Here is a 19019-nt window from a genome sequence, read left to right on the forward strand (position 1 = left end):
CTTTGTGACAGTGAGAAGGTGGACAGAGTCTGGAGCTTTGTTACAGTGAACAGTGAGAAGGTGGACAGAGTCTGGAGCTTTGTGACAGTGAACAGTGAGAAGGTGGACAGAGTCTGGAGCTTTGTTACAGTGAACAGTGAGAAGGTGGACAGAGTCTGGAGCTTTGTTACAGTGAACAGTGAGAAGGTGGACAGAGTCTGGAGCTTTGTTACAGTGAACAGTAAGAAGGTGGACAGAGTCTGGAGCTTTGTTACAGTGAACAGTGAGAAGGTGGACAGAGTCTGGAGCTTTGTTACAGTGAACAGTGAACAGAGTCTGGAGCTTTGTTACAGTGAGAAGGTGGACAGAGTCTGGAGCTTTGTTACAGTGAACAGTGAGAAGGTGGACAGAGTCTGGAGCTTTGTTACAGTGAACAGTGAGAAGGTGGACAGAGTCTGGAGCTTTGTGACAGTGAACAGTGAACAGTGAACAGTAAGAAGGTGGACAGAGTCTGGAGCTTTGTTACAGTGAACAGTGAGAAGGTGGACAGAGTCTGGAGCTTTGTTACAGTGAACAGTGAGAAGGTGGACAGAGTCTGGAGCTTTGTGACAGTGAACAGTGAGAAGGTGGACAGAGTCTGGAGCTTTGTTACAGTGAACAGTGAGAAGGTGGACAGAGTCTGGAGCTTTGTTACAGTGAGAAGGTGGACAGAGTCTGGAGCTTTGTGACAGTGAACAGTGAACAGTGAGAAGGTGGACAGAGTCTGGAGCTTTGTTACAGTGAACAGTGAGAAGATGGACAGAGTCTGGTGCTTTGTTACAGTGAACAGTGAGAAGGTGGACAGAGTCTGGAGCTTTGTGACAGTGAACAATGAGAAGGTGGACAGAGTCTGGAGCTTTGTGACAGTGAACAGTAAGAAGGTGGACAGAGTCTGGTGCTTTGTTACAGTGAGAAGGTGGACAGAGTCTGGAGCTTTGTAACAGTGAACAGTGAACAGTGAGAATGTGGACAGAGTCTGGAGCTTTGTTACAGTGAACAGTGAGAAGGTGGACAGAGTCTGGAGCTTTGTGACAGTGAACAGTGAGAAGGTGGACAGAGTCTGGAGCTTTGTGACAGTGAACAGTGAGAAGGTGGACAGAGTCTGGAGCTTTGTTACAGTGAACAGTGAGAAGGTGGACAGAGTCTGGAGCTTTGTAACAGTGAACAGTGAGAAGGTGGACAGAGTCTGGTGCTTTGTTACAGTGAACAGTGAGAAGGTGGACAGAGTCTGGAGCTTTGTTACAGTGAACAGTGAGAAGGTGGACAGAGTCTGGAGCTTTGTGACAGTGAACAGTGAGAAGGTGGACAGAGTCTGGAGCTTTGTGACAGTGAACAGTGAGAAGGTGGACAGAGTCTGGTGCTTTGTTACAGTGAACAATGAGAAGGTGGACAGAGTCTGGAGCTTTGTGACAGTGAACAGTAAGAAGGTGGACAGAGTCTGGTGCTTTGTTACAGTGAGAAGGTGGACAGAGTCTGGAGCTTTGTTACAGTGAACAGTGAACAGTGAGAAGGTGGACAGAGTCTGGAGCTTTGTTACAGTGAACAGTGAGAAGGTGGACAGAGTCTGGAGCTTTGTTACAGTGAACAGTGAACAGTGAGAAGGTGGACAGAGTCTGGAGCTTTGTTACAGTGAACAGTGAGAAGGTGGACAGAGTCTGGAGCTTTGTGACAGTGAACAGTGAGAAGGTGGACAGAGTCTGGAGCTTTGTTACAGTGAACAGTGAGAAGGTGGACAGAGTCTGGTGCTTTGTAACAGTGAACAGTGAGAAGGTGGACAGAGTCTGGAGCTTTGTTACAGTGAACAGTGAGAAGGCGGACAGAGTCTGGAGCTTTGTGACAGTGAACAGTGAGAAGGTGGACAGAGTCTGGTGCTTTGTAACAGTGAACAGTGAGAAGGTGGACAGAGTCTGGAGCTTTGTTACAGTGAACAGTGAGAAGGCGGACAGAGTCTGGAGCTTTGTTACAGTGAACAGTGAACAGTGAGAAGGTGGACAGAGTCTGGAGCTTTGTAACAGTGAACAGTGAACAGTGAGAAGGTGGACAGAGTCTGGAGCTTTGTTACAGTGAACAGTGAGAAGGTGGACAGAGTCTGGAGCTTTGTGACAGTGAACAGTGAGAAGGTGGACAGAGTCTGGCGCTTTGTGACAGTGAACAGTGAGAAGGTGGACAGAGTCTGGTGCTTTGTTACAGTGAACAGTGAGAAGGTGGACAGAGTCTGGAGCTTTGTTACAGTGAGAAGGTGGACAGAGTCTGGAGCTTTGTTACAGTGAGAAGGTGGACAGAGTCTGGAGCTTTGTTACAGTGAACAGTGAGAAGGTGGACAGAGTCTGGAGCTTTGTTACAGTGAACAGTGAGAAGGTGGACAGAGTCTGGAGCTTTGTTACAGTGAGAAGGTGGACAGAGTCTGTGAATTTACTATTCACAAAGAGAGTTACGCAAGATCAGCGGCTGTCAATCATCGTCAAATATGACGTAAAATCCCGTTTTTCAACCTTAAATAACTTATTTAAAACAAACTTCACAGAAAAATGAGCACTTGAATACAATGTAGGGTGATAATAACTAATGATCACAGCAGAGTTTAGGTTTGGAAAAAACGTGACGAGTATTTTAGCTTTACAGTTTGACCCACATCCCGTCTGTTATCATTGAGGAGGCGGGGTTTATGACCTATACTGCAGCCAGTCAGCAGGGGGAGCTCTAAAAATAAAAGCTTCACTAGACCGGGGACCTTGTCCCGTCCATTATTTTTACAGTCTATGGTCTAGGCCTGTGAAGGCTGTTTCATCATGAGCCGGGGATCCGGCCGAAGATTTCTTGATCTTAGTCTTTAATAAGACAGTTTCTTCTTACCACTGTAACTTTTGCTGCTTTGCTAAAGTGCTCATGATAGAAAGGCCGGATCTTTGTAACATAACAATGAGTAAGGTCTTTTACCTGCTTTATGTAACATAACAATGAGTAAGGTCTTTTACCTGCTTTATGTAACATAACAATGAGTAAGGTCTTTTACCTGCTTTATGTAACATAACAATGAGTAAGGTCTTTTACCTGCTTTTTGTAACATAACAATGAGTAAGGTCTTTTACCTGCTTCTTGTAACATAACAATGAGTAAGGTCTTTTACCTGCTTCTTGTAACATAACAATGAGTAAGGTCTTTTACCTGCTTCTTGTAACATAACAATAAGTAAGGTCTTTTACCTGCTTCATGTAACATAACAATGAGTAAGGTCTTTTACCTGCTTTATGTAACATAACAATGAGTAAGGTCTTTTACCTGCTTTATATAACATAACAATGAGTAAGGTCTTTTACCTGCTTTATGTAAAGTGTCTCGAGATAACACTTGTTATGAGTTGACGCTATAAAAATAAAAATTGATTGATTGATTGATAATTAGCCGCAAGGGGTCGTTCGCTTAAATGCAGTTGGTTGGTAATGGTATCCATAGTTACGCTCATCACGCTGTCGTTACGTGTAGGCGTTAACCGTTACGCCGTGACGTCTTAAAAACGGTTCTTCCGCTGCCGGTAGAGTGAACGTGAAGTGCCAAGACGAAGGTAAGAAAAGCAGAAGTGGCGAATAACGAGAGGTCTTTTTTATAACTCAGAGTCACAGCCGACATAAATAAAACCACCGTGAAGGCAAATCAACTCCAGGTACGGTGACCGGCTCCTGAACACGGAGACATTTGACGTTATTTACCGGCATGTGAAACGGCGAGCGTCGCCTCTGTTAGCCCCGCTGTGGCTAGCTGGTGATTAGCAGGAACATCACCGGGATGTGGCCGTTTGCATCCGAGTTAAACCCACCTCGGAGTCGTTAACTGTTTGTCCCACTTCTGTGAGTTTAAATCAGTTTAAGTGACGTTTCAAACTTCTCGTTTCTGTAAGTTTGTCTCGTTTGTCGGAAGCTAACGGCAGCTAGCGGGCTGCTCGCTCGGTTCAGGGCGGGGAAAACGTCCTCCTGCCTCTGACTAAAACTGTCACAAATGAGCCGGTGATCGTGTTTAGCCAGCGATTATTAACGTTTTCAGTTAATACCACATCTTCGACGATAATACCAGTAAAGTTTCCGCTACTTTTACCGGTTATCAGACGGTAACGGTTCAGTTTAGTGTGAGTAGCCTCCACACCGCTAAGCTAGTTAAGCTATTTAGGCAGCTAACGGGGCCTTCATGTTCTCCCAAAATGATCGGAAAATTTTGTCTTTCACAAATTATGTCGGAATCACAACTTTAACTGTTGAAAGCATAGGAAGAGGCTGTCAGTATTAGTTGCTGACAATGATTAAATTGTATATATATATATATGCTACAAATGTCATGTTGTTATCTTAATGACTACTTGCAGCTCGTGGACACAGAACAACGGTAATTAAATGCACCTTGCAGAACTGTTTCAAAACGGGTGGTCTTGTTTCTGGGGACAGATATGTCATAAAAAACGTATCTTAAATTCGTATTAATTAAATACAGACTCACGGTCCAGATAAGACATGAACACTAAAAGACGCATTTTCATTACCTGCGTTAATATGTCCTGTGACCCGTGTTTGGCTCTTTCGTGTCTGCAGAGGATTTTAAAGGGTGGGTAGAAAATTCAGCAGCATACAGTGTTTCTGTCATATTCTTACATTGTCCTGCGAGGTGCAGGCATGCGTTTCTCGGCAGTTGGGATGTCCAAGCAGGACGTGAATGCAGCATGAGTTGCCTGCCTGTTGGCTAACCGCCGCTACCGTTAGCTTCTACGTTTCTAACCGGGCCCAGTTTCATTGATCCAGCCGGGACAGTGATACTGAAAACATTACATTCATTACTGGACAATCTAATGATTAGGTTTTAATTAAATATTTAACATTAACGATTTAAACAAAGAGAGGTTCATACATTAATACAAGAGCCATATTTCAGGTCACCATGTAGCATTCTTAAATATAAATAATAATAAATGTAAAAACAACACAAATATATAAAATAGACAATACAATAGATGAATGTATAAGTCAATATATATATTCTAATGATATATGTTATATACAGTTTTAGTTATTGTTTAAGTTACAGTAAGTATTTATATTTAGAGGGTTAAAATTAGAGCTGCATGATTTTAAATAAAACTGATATTGAGATATAGTTTTTATCTGTATACTGTGATGTGAACAATAGAGAAACTCAAACCAGATAAATACTGTCTGCATTATTATGTAAATATTAGACTTGCACGATATCAGAAAATTGTAAAATATCTTTTGCGTTTTAAATTATTTAGCTGTTATATATAATGAAGGCCTTTTTAAGTATTTCCTTACTCATTTAAAAATAAGTATTGATTGGAGTGCCTGGTTTCCTCTCCTTATAACGTTTATCCCCGTTTCCCAAAGAACAATCAGTAATTTATTTATTTTACAATTACTAATCTACCTCAACCACAGTCAGCAACCAGTCAACCCCCCTTTTGTCTACAGGATCAGAAATAGTTAATTAGTCCCGGGGGAGATCTGGTCGTTACAGTTGCCCTTTAAACACAATACAGCTGTAGGAAGTATAGACAGAATCAAATATAAATAGAAGCAACAATCAGTACCAAATCCAGAGTACCTGTGATGTGAAGCTGTGTTATTATTACCTTGTTCAGTATGAAGATAACAAACTGAAGTGCAGTTAATTAACAACATTTTAAAGAGTGCAAATCATCTGTAACTTTTTATTTCTATCAGCTATTCTTCATATTTTACACAATAGGTGTGTTTCTTCAAAAGCCAAAAAAGCACTTAAAAAAAAAAAAAATCCAATGCTGCGAATGCTCTCCTACATTGAAAACAATTTTTAATAAAAGACGCTGGCGCTCAGAAAAAAAGCTATGTGGACACGGGGCCTTACTTAATATAAGGTGCCTAGGTGTTGCCATGGTATCGAAACGGGTGTCAATGTCATTTTAAAATATCATATCGAAGATTAACAGTTTTAGTAGAATGACAGGCCGCTCATATAATTCATTAAAGCGTTAATTTATCCGAATTCATTCAGGTTTTCCCGTTTGAAATAATGTTGAGATACAGGAAATGATCAGGATGTAAACAAACCAACAGAGATGGTACTCAGTAAAAGCAATTTCACACCTGAGGTGTAGACGAGAGAACGTGTAAAATGACTGCACTCATTTTTCACTAACGATAAGGCTCATATTGTTTTGACGTCTTAAACCACTGTTTTGAATAAATTGAGGCCTCAAGGTATTACTTTCAGCTGTTGAGGAAGTAGCTTGCCCTGCCTGCTGTGGAGATGAGCCCGAGCATGAACTGCGAATAAAGGTTTCAGCTGTTACGTAACTTTAGTTTGGTTCTTGAACAATTGGTCCTCTTATTTTTCAGGAAGTCAACAAAGTTCCAGTTTCTAAATGTGATTATTTGCTCCTGTTGTTTTATGTGCTCTTGAACAGTCTGAGGTTTTGGGCTGCTGGGGAAAGTGGGTTTGACCTTTGCAAACTGAACAATACGATCTGAAATACAGTTCAGATAAAGATTAAAGAAACTTCTCAGCAGATTCATCATGATGAGAAAAACTGAGCTGCAGCTTCAGATTAAGCATAGAGAGAAAAGTAACTTCTCTGTTGATGTGGAAATTACCAAACTAGTTTATTGTGAAATTTGTTGTTTAAGAACAGCAGATAAAACTTTCTTCACACTAATGTTTCTCTGCTTTGCGTCCGCAGGTGATTGACCATGGCTGTGAACGTATACTCGACCTCAGTGACCAGCGATAATTTAAGTCGCCACGACATGTTGGAGTGGATCAATGAGTCTCTACAGATGAACCTCACCAAGATAGAAATGTTGTGCTCAGGTAAGTTCTGTTTCATTAACAGATAGTTGTCAGACGTCCTGAAACAGCCTGATGGTCTGTAAGCGTGATGATATTTAACGAGTGTGCGGTGTTGGGGATCAAGTAGGGCAGTCGTCGCTGAGTGTGGTGACAATGAAACACTGAAGCTTTTATTATTATCACACGAGAATAATGAAACATCCATGAAGTTAAATGCTTTGTTTCATCAAAGGTGCAGCTTTGATTAAACTTGTAGCTGTAATTAATCACAGTCAGCAAACTGCACACCCTGTTTTTATGTTAACTATACTGAAGGTGAGGGATGTATCAGATAAACTATGATCAAGACCTTTAAAGATGTCCGTTTCCTGTGCTTCATTGGCCCATACGTTCATCAATCAGGGTTCATCCTGTACTGGTAGAGTACCTGCTCTTAGGTCTAAAGCTGACAACACAGTAGACCATTCTCAAATCTTAACCGATTTTTTTTTTTTTTTTAAATATTCAGAAATCGTTAATATCAAACATATTGGATGTTTAAGATTCCATATCAGGGAGGTTCCGACTCTCTGGGGAGCAGTAAAAACAATCGTAGTGACGCCTCACACTTGAGGATTCTTTGGGGCCGACCCGCCTTGAATCGGGCCAGGCCCTCCCGATCGTTGTGTGGGGGTAAAAATCAAGCCCAAAATTGGGATTTAAATGGTCTAGTTGGGGGTTGCTTAACCTAACCACGGGGGACGTAATGTCGACCCAAAACAGTCCTTCAAACAATAAATTTAGAACCACGACAGATCTCAGTGCAAACACAAGACAAAGGAGAGGGCTCCTTCTATTTCTCAAAACTTTGAAGGAGTTCTACTGATCTGAACAATTTGACAGTAACAAGCAGCCTGAACCTTGACCTCTAGTTGCTTCTCTTTTTTTGATGAATGCATGAAGCAAAACCTGCAAGGCTGGTGCTGCAAGATAGATCAGCTGTGGCTGGTGTAGGACGGGCTGTGAAGCAGTTGAAGAGAAGATGCATCTGCAAAAGTTTCAATAAACGGAGACACAGTGCGTCAAAATATAAACAGCATATATGGTGACCTTATCTGACATATAAGAGAAGTGTCACAGAGCTACAAAGTGTATTTACAATATCAAATCTAACAACGTGTGACGGAGGCCTCCTGTAGGAACACGTCGTCTTATTTCCTGACTCTGTTGAACTGCCAACATCCTTCAGTCCGTTATTAAACACATGTCTACATGCAGGTATTGTACATTTCCAGATTTTTTTCTCTGGCTTGTTAATATCCAAGTCTTTTTTGTGTGTAATAAAAGGCGTGTCAGAGCAGTGACTGCCTGCAGAGCTTGTCCCTTTAATCCCCGGTTGAAAGATATATTCATCAAAAGGGTTTTCTTTCAGTGGTATATAAAATAAATTATATCTAAATCTTGTGTTTTGAAGGGGAAGTACCTTCAACTAAAGTAAAGGATTTTCTTTTTACCATCGATTGTCTGGTTCCCCTTTCATCTCCAGACTGAGTGTGTTCATGGACTGGAGTGTCCCGGTTATGAGCCTCATCCTGGTTTTGATCATATTCAGGATATGGTGTTTCCATGCACACACAGAAACCTGGTTATTCATCCCTGTATACATTATAACTAATAGTATTCCGGCTCTGTGAGGATTATTTTTAACAAAACAAACTGTGGCGTCCTGTAGACTGGTCACCACAGACTTGAATAGGTCATCATTTCAATGCTTTCTCTCATCTAAACTTCCAATTATATTTAATTCTTTCATCACTAAAAAACGTCCGGTTTCTAAAAGTCAGGATAAGGGCTTATCCCGATTTTCCTGAAATCAGGATATAATGTGTACATCAAACCGGGATACTGAAGTCCATGTCAACGTACTCGATGAAGGATGTACCACTACGATCATTCTCAGATTTCTTTGGACAATGAGTGCAGCTACACAGCAAGCTTTTTATTAAATACAAAAATCAGACGACGCTTGATGATGTGTTCAGTGGTATTAGGGTTTGTGTTGTTTCAAAGTTGGCATTATGGCTGCTTTGTTCTTTGTTTTTCTTTTACATTGAAGGCATTTGCTGATTTTAAACATACAGCAAACACTCCGTCCCTCCCTCTATCTGAGACATCAAAGGACTTGATATATGAAATATAAACTTTTGCTACTTTCTGTGTTTTTTTTTTCTCCAGGTGGTGCATACTGCCAGTTCATGGACATGCTGTTTCCCAACTCAGTGCCTCTGAAGAGAGTTAAATTTGGTGCCAAGCTGGAGCATGAATACATCCATAATTACAAGCTCCTGCAGCTGTCCTTCAAAAAGATGGCAGTAGACAAGGTAAGTTTAAAAAAAAACCTTCAAATGAATTATGAAGTTCAGTTCTGTTAACTTTTCCAACAGATTAGGTCGAGCTCGCTCACAATGTGATGTATCATCTGCACCTCATGATCTCACCGACTCGCTGCTTTAGTCCAAAAATGTTGCCTTGTGATATTTAAAGCTGCAGAGTGCTGTTGGAGGAACGTCAAACATAAAAACCCTAAAGGGAAAAAAAAAATACAGCGTTGTATATGAGCTGTGAAATCTTGACTAGCTTCGAGTTATTTTAGCTTCAAAATTACAATTTCAACAACAAATGTATCAGATCTTAGAAGCCTTAAGAGTTTGAAACTGATACTATGTGAAGAGGAAACTATTCACAGCTGATTGTTCAAACAGAGCTTCATGTCATGTTTTAATAGTAACATCATCTGTTGTTCCTTCCTGCTGCGTGACGCGTCGGCCCCTCCCAACCAGCTGAGCTGATCTGATCTGATCATGAGTCACTTTGTCAGCTCGTCTTTCACTCTGCCTTCTGTTCTGTTTCCTCAGCGTATGTCTGTTTAATAAACATTACTCAAATTCAGTGCCCAAAATTCAAATTCAATACTTGTGTGTCGGCGCAGGCGGGTTCACCTAGCATTTAGTTCACCTAGCATGAGCACATGTTTTATTTGAAATACTCAAAGTTCAGCTGCTGCCTCGTAAACAGAGGCGTGTATCAGAGGAGACGCTCAGTTGATCCCACAGGGAGACATTTGATGTGTCCGTCTAGGTTAGCAGTTTTACTTTTCTATCACATCACTCTCCCTCTTCTCTCTCTCACAAGTCTACCAATGTTAAACTGTAAGAGGAAATAAAGGCTATAAATCAAAACATTTTCAAATCTGACTTGAGTTAAAACAATAAAATATTCCCATTTTAGTATCGATAAGTACCAAAGTTTAAGCTTCAGTCAAAATTTGAACCAAAAGTTTCCTCAAGCAAAAGAGAGAGCCGCTGTGGTCCATTCAGATCCAAATCCTGACACTTCTCAGAAAGATGCCAAACTTGTTTTCTTCATTTGCGGTGATTAGGACGTCAGCTTTTGTTGCCATGGTTTGGAAACAGTATTGATAGTGTTTGATTTGAACTAGTATCATGTGGAAGAATACAATTCTGGTATTTCTGACAGCCCTGTAAAGCAGTCTCTTCTGAAGTTAAATCATTTTGAACCCTCTGCAGATCAGAACAACTTGTCTCAGTGTTTGTTGTCAGAAGGCCAGCGCACATTAATCCAGGGCTGGGCAGATGCAGCTTAGTCATCATTTGTATTTAGACTGAACATGCAGCAGCCTGCAGGACTATCGATGGAGCTCCTATAACTTATTCATGGGACAGCTTCCTTCCTGCTGTCCGGCTCTCTTAACTCTTCACTGCAGATGTGCGCTTCTGTGTCTGAAGCGCCTGCACAGTGCGACGTGTGTTACAGACACTCGAACATGTTTGGCACATCAGTGTGCTGCCCTTCAGAGTTATAAACCCCGGCATTGTGTCGGCAGGTTGGACTTTGGCCTCGTTGGAGCTTTGTGAGCGAGTATTGTACGATGATGTCGGCTTCCTCCACTGCTGATTAATCGTGTTCACTGCTGAGCTTGTTTGTTTTTGTTTTAACGCTGACACTTCTTATTCTGGACAGATTTGTGTTTAATGCACCGAGGAGAGCAGTTGTTGTTTTATTGAACAACTGGTGAACACTGTGGAGCGTTAAGGTTTTCCCTCAGGAGTTCCTGTAACTGCTCGTTGTTTAAATAAGCAACTGAACCGCATCCTAACAAGTTTTCTGTGTCAACTTTAAAGTCAATTATGTGTCAACAGCTTCTTCAGTTAATGCAGAATGAATAGTTTAAGGTTTTAAAAGTTTTGTTTCATGAAGCGGTGTCAGGTCCTTAAAAGGTTTGAGTGTAGAGATGAGTATGTATGCCCCTGTAGTGACAGTGATACTGAACATGTCATGACACCAGACAGAAGAACTCATAACAGAGAAATGAAAGCTTGTTAAACACGATGCACGCCCGCACATCCTGGTCTTTACTCTCCCTCTCTGCGTGTTCTTCCAGATCATTCCAGTAGACAAACTGGTGAAGGGGAAGTTCCAGGACAACTTTGAGTTCGTTCAGTGGTTCAAGAAGTTCTTTGACGCCAACTACGATGGAAAGGAGTACGACCCGGTGGAGGCGAGGCAGGGCCAGGACGCCATGCCCCAAGGACCCTCCCTGTCAGCGCTCAACAAACCCCCCAAGAAGGCCCTCAGTCAAGGTCAGAGCTGTGGTTAGTCTGCTGGGTCGGACCGTTTGAAACTGCTTTGGGACTTGTTTATGAACGTCTTTATTTGTGTGTCCTCAGCTCCTCAGAGGCCGCCTGTCGCCAAGGTAGCGCCCAAGTTGTCTAACGTCAGCGCGAGGAAGCCGGGGATGGGAGGAGGCGACGAGGAGAGGGCGGAGCTTATTAACGAGGTTAGCATAACGCATAACACCAGCTAGCAAATATTCTAATGTGACAATCATTAGTGTTTGTGTCGTCATGGAGGAGTGGAGACAAAACTTCTTTACTTTCTTCCAAGATGGACATGCTGAAGTCGACCATTCAGGACATGGAGAAGGAGAGAGATTTTTATTTTGGTAAGCTGAGGAACATCGAGCTGATCTGCCAGGAGAAGGAAGGAGAGGGCGACCCGACACTGCAGAGGATCATCGACATCCTCTACGCCACAGATGTGAGCCTGAAACCTGTTTTTAATAAGAGGCGTTAACGCTGTTAGGAGAGTGAGGTGATGCTGTAGAGCGACAAGTTGATGGTTTATTTAAATGATGAAAGTTACAGAGAGAAAAAAACAACAAAATGACTCAATAAAAAAATGTTTTTCAGACAGAACATTATTTAGAATGACGTCTTGAAGGAAGACTGTGCGACATGTTCCACATAAATAAATCATCTGAGTCCTGACTGTCTACAATGAGGGAGAAGCTCAAGTCCTGCTGGCTGTGTTGCTGTCAGAGCCGTGTTTACATGGACGGGACGGCCGGCTCCTCCCCTTGTGTATAAAAGCTGTTTTAGTCAAGAACTAGAGAGAAGAAGAAGAACATACTCACTGATTATTTGGATGTTAGTAAGAGTTTTTAGATCACGCTCATTCTGTGTCAGTTTACATGAAATGTGAAGGTACAAGCTAACTAAAGAGCGCTAACATTAGCATGCTAACACAACAATGCAGACCACAGGCAATCACATCGAGCAAAGGACAATTTTGTCTGCAGTATGGAGGAGGCGTGGCCTAACAGCAGTTTGTTTTGGTTTCATGCTGGTGCTTAAGGGCGACACCTACTGGATCAGAAAGTCGCACATTCTTCCTCTAAATTCATCTAAAAACATGATGTTTTTAAACACAGATCAATCTGTGAACAATCCTTAAGAGTTTACAGTTTGTGAGGAACTACCAGCCTTATCTTTAAAGCCCCCCCCCCAAAACAAAATGTTGTGATCTGTTCTTAGCTCAGTACTGGATTAAAGCCCATTTGTTCTGCTCTTAACAACTGCTGATGCCGTTGTGAATTCCTGCAGAGGAATGGCATGCGGCTCCCTCACTGAGGCTGAACGCTGACTGTGGGTGTGATAACTGTACTGACCCCTCCCGTGACCTGTATGGAGAAAACCAGATCTAAACTGTTATGTACTGAACTCTGAGGAAGGCTTTAGATGAGGAGCTGTGTTGTGATCGTTAAACTGCACTAAAGCCTACACTCGCACTTTCTGTCTGTCGTTGAACCTGCAGGAGACAAACTAAAAGTCGCTGAGCTCAGGCCGGGATTCTTGTCTGATGAGCTAACAAGGTGTTTATATGAACCATGAGTGTCACTGTCTGTTTCCATGTGGCCACACCCCCTTAATAAACACCCAATCACACTAATAAATGACCCTTAACAAAACCTAATACGTAACTAACCCGAATAAGAGCTGCCAAAATCGTATTTATACTTGTTAGCATCGATTGATTGATCGGAGTGTTTTAACTTTAGTGTCCTAGAAATAAATTCTTAGGGAGAAATAAATTGCTCTTTGAAAAGTTCCTGTGAAGATTTGATGCTTTAGATTTTCCTTACAGAAGAAGACGACGACATCGTCCCCTTTCAGTGTCTTTTTAAATCCATTAGTTATTCCACACTCGGTACGTTTACCTGCACGCTTAAGTTGAGCTTCGGTTCTAGCTCGATCAGAATCAGATTTATTGTCCAGGTGTGCTTACACACACAAGGAATTTAACTTGGGTAAACTTATGTACAGGTACAACATTAAATATCAACAATAAACATAAGAAAAGACTAATATTTACATGACTAAATATGAAACAGTGCAGTGGGGAATAGTGCAAAAAATTAGGAATTTAATCAGATGTCGTCCTTATCCCAGGGAAGAATAGATTTATAGAGAGAAGTATGTCTGACTCCACGTCAGCAGGTGGCGATATTCCCCCGTTCAGCTAGTTACCGTTGGACCTTTGGGTTGACCTATAACGTCAAAAAACAAACAACAAAAAACTGAACTGGAGGCAAACTGGTTGTTTCTTTAAACGGTGAGAAAGACGTTTCTCCTCGTCTGTTCAGACATGTTAGTCTCTCACTCTAGTGCTCGCCATGTTGATCACAGCGTCTTGTTTTCCTCTACGTATTTATGCTAGACGCAGAAACTGTGGAGCGCGCTCACAACGCCTCGACCCTTGACCCCCAGTTGCGTTATCAAGATGCTTTAGTCCAACTTCGAGAAATCTGCGATTTCTATCCATTGATGTCTTCTGCCCTAACACGATGAATCGATCTTTAACGCGTAAACGTACCGAGTGATTTAGGCGTGCAAGACTTCTAACCATCGCTCACTCGTCCTTGTCTGATTTTTTTTTTTTTTTGGTTTCTGGCTCCAAAGAGATGAAGAGCTTGTTGATGAATAAATGGAATCCAGACTCATGTCTCTCTCTCTCTCTCTCAGGATGGTTTCGTGATACCGGACGCTGAGGAGCAGGAGGAGTTTTAATATTCAAGACAGCGAGAAGCTTTCACTCAGACGCCGTGGTCTTCAACCCCGCCTCGAGATCTCTCAACAAGCCAAGACGGCCACTTTGGTTTTATACCCAGCACCAAACGTGATCTCGACTGTTGGTCCCCCTCCCTCCCTCCCTCCACCGACCCGACCCGACCCCCCCCCCCCCCCCCCCCCCCCCCCCCCCGCTGGACTTCCTCCTCCAACCCTCAGCCCCTCCTCTCCTGAAACACCTTTTTAACGATAATCGACGACGCCTCGGTCACTGCCTCTACTTCAAACTCTCCTGTCAGTCTGTGAGAAACCCCCCCTCCCTCACCTGTAACCCCGCCCCTCCCTAAACCAGACCGTGCAGTACCAATCTGGTTTTTGTAATGGACTTCAGTGTGAAAACACGGTGATGTTCTCTGACTGTTTGTAACGTGTGTGTGTGTGTGGTTATGTGTGTGTGTTTAATAATCAGTTTGAAAACAAATCAAACATGAAGAACCTCCTCTGAAGACCCGCCTGTCACGCATCATCACTTTGTCCCAGACCAACCCTGATTGGTTGTTTCTGTGCCTCGCCTGCCGACGCTGACTCTGACTCTTTAGGAGGAAGACGCAGGCACACGAGCGAGTCCAAGGAAGTCCAAACATTCCCAAATAAAACACTCGAGTGTTGCTTCATTTTGATCCAAATTCTGAGGCACATTGAAGTTTTTCTGTTAGCTGCTCTCCCTTTTATTAACGCTAACTACCGATTGTGTGTTTTTGAGAGGATGACATGTTTCTGCCTCGATGCAGCGGGCTTCCAGAATCCCTCCAGTAACGCTGTGAGTCAGATCGCTGAAAGTGTTTCTGGGCTCAGTGAAGCCGATGAAGGGCTCCCAGTTTACCCTGCATCTTCATCCTAAAAAAAGATGTTTTAATGTCACTCCATGTGGGTAGCAACAACTGTTACAATCGTGCAAATGTGTAATTCAGCTCTCGTCCACGTCTCTGCTCAGTGAGGTCCAAATATTCGATACATTTCAACACCACCTGTTTTAAAAAGAATAAAATGTCTGTTATTTTATTGACCAATAGTATTTAAAAAAAGTACAGAAGTTCATATATTCCATTTGACGGCTGCATTAGAGAGACTGCACACTGTGTCCAACTTTCACAAAAGCACGGGCAGCATTGTAGGAACTTGAAAGTTGCCGATGTGTTTGTGCAATTCAGACTGTGCACGAGTTTGACTGCATGATTGAAAAGAACCAATATCCGGTGCCTTGGACTTCTAGTTTTGATGCAGTGGTATCTTATAGTTTAACATTCTGGTATCTTGACGAGCCTTCTGCTCCGTTTAATAAGAAGTCAGTGAACTTTGAACTTTGTAAGTCATGCACCAAAATGTCCTTGGACTCCGCAGGCTTCATTCTGGGACGCCGTGACAGCCGGGTCTTCTCTCTGCCTTTTTCCCCGCCAAGAACACCTTGTTGATTTTTGTCCTGTTCAGCTTCAGAAGAGCTTTTGTAAATGTTATGCTACTGTTTTATCATGTCCCTCCCCCTCCCCCACACTCCATTCTTAAGTCTTTATTTGTCCTGTTTTTCCCTTTTCTTTGTTTTCGGCGCCTGTCAGTCTTTGCACGCTTGTTTCCCCTCGTGTCACTCGACGATTACAACCAGATTTTAATTTGTGTGCTGAAGCCACACCAGTAGAGAAAAAGGGCTCTTCCCTCCCCTCTCCACCTCGCTGTGTTCACATTTCAGGCTTTCCTTAAATGTGCACTTCTTAAATTCCAGCAATGTGGCTTAAACCTTCAAGTTGATGTCAGATTTCTGCGTTTGGCAAAAAGAAACGTGCAAAAACAGTTACAAGCTGCCAAATCACAGGTGATATTTTTGTACGTTCAGTCTTCTGGAACTGTCTGTTTTTAAAGCACATGCACTGTTTTCATACCAGAGGCCCTTAATCTCCCCCCCAGCCCCAAATAAAACTGGTTTCTGACGGGGCGCTGGGCGATCCAAACACTGTGAGCTCTGACTGTCCTCTACATGTAGCCGGACCGATCGAGTCTGCTCTGATTACTGATTTTAGTTTGAAACAAAGTGGGAGCAACGAGTCAAACTTCCACTGAATCTAAATATTCCTTTCTGGGAGTGTAAGACAGGTGTCTCTCTCTCTCTCTCTCTCTCTCTCTCTCCCCCCCCCCCCCCCCCCCCCCCCCCTTCCATCTCTGAGCTCAAAACTCATTGTACGTCGTGGATCTAACCTGAGACCGCTGTACCGTGTCATTCTTTGACATGTTTGTAAGTCATTGAAACACACAGACGATGACATGTTCTTGTTGTAGTACATAACTTTATCGATGGCCTTATTCATAACAGATACTTTTTTTTTTTTTTTTTTTTTTTTTCTTCATAGCTTTGTCTTTTGTTCTACTTTAATGTAAGTCTCTGCTGTTTTTGGACAAATGTTTGTACTGTTAGTCACATTTTTTTTATGTGTTCTCAAAATAAACAACGTTGGAGGTAATGTGGACAGAAGCTGGGATGTGTCGGGGTGAAGCAGATCAACGCGTCCTCCGTCAGAGGGTCGGGTTAGGGTTAGGGGGGGGGGGGATAATTTAAAGGTGGAGTCAGCAAAAATGTTTGTCACAGCTTGTTAAGAAAATGTTCAAACTGAGCCCCTCCCCCTCCTCCTGAGCTTATCACTACCAGAAGCTCTCGCCCACTGCAGGATGTAGTGTGAACGTTTACTGCGAGCTACTTGATAAATTAACTTTTGTTGTAAAAGAAAAAACGATAATTTAGCACACTAGCACAAGCTAACCGCCGGTGTTTGTCACCCGCCTGTCCAACAGGAAGCAGAACAACTCTACGTCTCTTCATAAAACTAACATAATCTGAATTTTTAGAAACAATTTTCACTTATTTCAGAATGAACCCTCTCGTTTAAACTCTCCAAAGTAGTGTTGTAGTCGAGACCACACTAACCGAGACCAAGACAAACCCAAGACCGGAGTGCTCCGAGACAAGACCAAGATATTTAGGGACCGAGACCATGACCATAAATATCACAGAAAAATAATCATGTGTTTAGGGGGCGTGTCACTCATTTAGACCGAAACACCGGGAAGGTTGTAGCCGTAACCCGGGGAATAAAAATCAAACGATACATGAATTAAAGTTATTTGTTCTTTTAAAAAGAGGCGTTTTCATTCTAATCTCAGTAATGACTTGGAACAATATCCTATCAGTGGTGGTCTTAACCGGTCTTGATTTAAAACCTGAAGTCCTCCTAGTCTGAGACCGAGACAAGACCGAGTCAAAATGCATTTGATCGCGATGAGGCAGAGACCTTCATAAATCGGTTTTAAGACAAAGACAGATGATGAGAACTACAACCTTACTCCAAAGAGTGATTTTAAATCTCTTTTTTTTTCCTTCTAAACCGTCTGCCCTTCATAACGGAGATGTGCAAAGTGCCGTAACTTCATCTTTCTTTCTCCTCAAACGCACTGAATTTAAGATCTGACAAACTTCCAGATTTAATTTCAGTCGTCATGTCTTATTCTTTGGTGAATGTTTCAGGATTTAAAACACTGAGATGAGAGAAAATGTAGCATGAAATGATCACACAGAGGAGTCAGATGAATATTTAGTCGTGTTTGAACTCCTGAAGGTAAAGAAACAATAAAAAAAAGAATCTGGCTTCACTCTGCTGTTTGATGATTCACTGAAAATGTGTCCCATTATTAAACGTGATGTTCTGTGAGTTGATTTGTCGAACACCTGACCTTCACCTCAAGCTGCAGCACAGTGAATATGAAAGTTTTATTCTGGAGTCATGCTCTGATTTCTTAAGTGCTGATGACGAAAAGCTACACAACTCAAACTGTTATTAAAGGTCACATCAAAATCCTCTTCACCATGTTCCTCTAACTCTAATGTGTCTCTAGTTCGTCTACAAACCCCCCAATGATGAGAAAAGTCCATCCTCTCCGTCTTTTGCCTGCTCCACTTTTCAGAAAATGTGTGCTCAAACAGGCCGTTTGGAGATTTTCCCTTCATGACATCACAAAGGGCAGTAGCCCCTCCCCCAGGTGGGTGACACTCCCACAGCTAGGTGTTTGTTCTGCCCCCTGAGAATCCAAGCCCTTCCAGAGAGGGGGCGTGGTCAGACACAGCTCATTTACATATTTAAAGGTACAGACACAGAAACAGCCTGTTCTGAGCAGGGCTGAAATAGAGGGGTTTATAGACATGATCAAATACAGGATCAGAGTGGATTTAGAACAAGAAACTTCACACACATGTTGAAGAGGAGCTCTGACACTTATTTACACTGAAGAAGAGGAGGAGATGTCACCTTTAAAGATGATGTCCTGTCTCCTCACTGTCAGGATCTCCTTATTCGAGAATGGCCAAATTTGATTATTGACAACTTGAAACTTGGTCTTTAATAAGCTGATTTTTAAATATTTAATGTGTCAGAAAATAGTGAAAAGTTGAACTGAAATGTGTCGAGTTGTCCGGAGGCCCTGAGAGAACATGCAACATCCAAACTGTTTATTACAACGTCTTTTCTAGTTGTTCTCTGGAGATCTCGACTTCTTACATCGTTATCTTAACATAACAGTTCTGTTTTTTTGTAATCAAAATCTACATCTTGAATTCAAGCTTCTTCAACCTGATTTTTTTTCATTCTGGTTTCTTTCCTTCTCTGTGAATATCTCTGAATGTTTCTTGTCTGACTTTGGGAAACACAGACGGACATTTTAACTGAAGTTCAA

At 42.2% G+C, this 19019-nt stretch overlaps 1 protein-coding gene across 2 annotated transcripts; it reads left to right on the forward strand.

Annotated features, from left to right (window-relative positions):
• Nucleotides 1-3523: 3523 nt before the first annotated feature.
• On the forward strand, nt 3524-14935 carry LOC132990179 (microtubule-associated protein RP/EB family member 1-like). 2 transcript variants are annotated; one of them, XM_061058300.1, is made up of 8 exons: nt 3524-3679; nt 6734-6864; nt 9058-9203; nt 11285-11483; nt 11571-11680; nt 11788-11940; nt 12997-13054; nt 14205-14935. In XM_061058300.1, exons 2-7 carry the CDS (start codon nt 6744-6746, stop codon nt 13006-13008), a joined length of 741 nt encoding a protein of 246 aa, XP_060914283.1. In that variant the 5' UTR covers nt 3524-3679; nt 6734-6743; the 3' UTR covers nt 13009-13054; nt 14205-14935. The 2 variants fall into 2 exon arrangements, with proteins under 2 accessions (XP_060914283.1, XP_060914282.1); XM_061058299.1 differs by lacking the exon at nt 12997-13054.
• The last annotated feature ends 4084 nt before the right edge of the window (nt 14936-19019 follow it).

Source organism: Labrus mixtus, chromosome 15 (assembly GCF_963584025.1).
Source record: "Labrus mixtus chromosome 15, fLabMix1.1, whole genome shotgun sequence".
NCBI classification, from domain to species: Eukaryota; Metazoa; Chordata; class Actinopteri; order Labriformes; family Labridae; genus Labrus; species Labrus mixtus.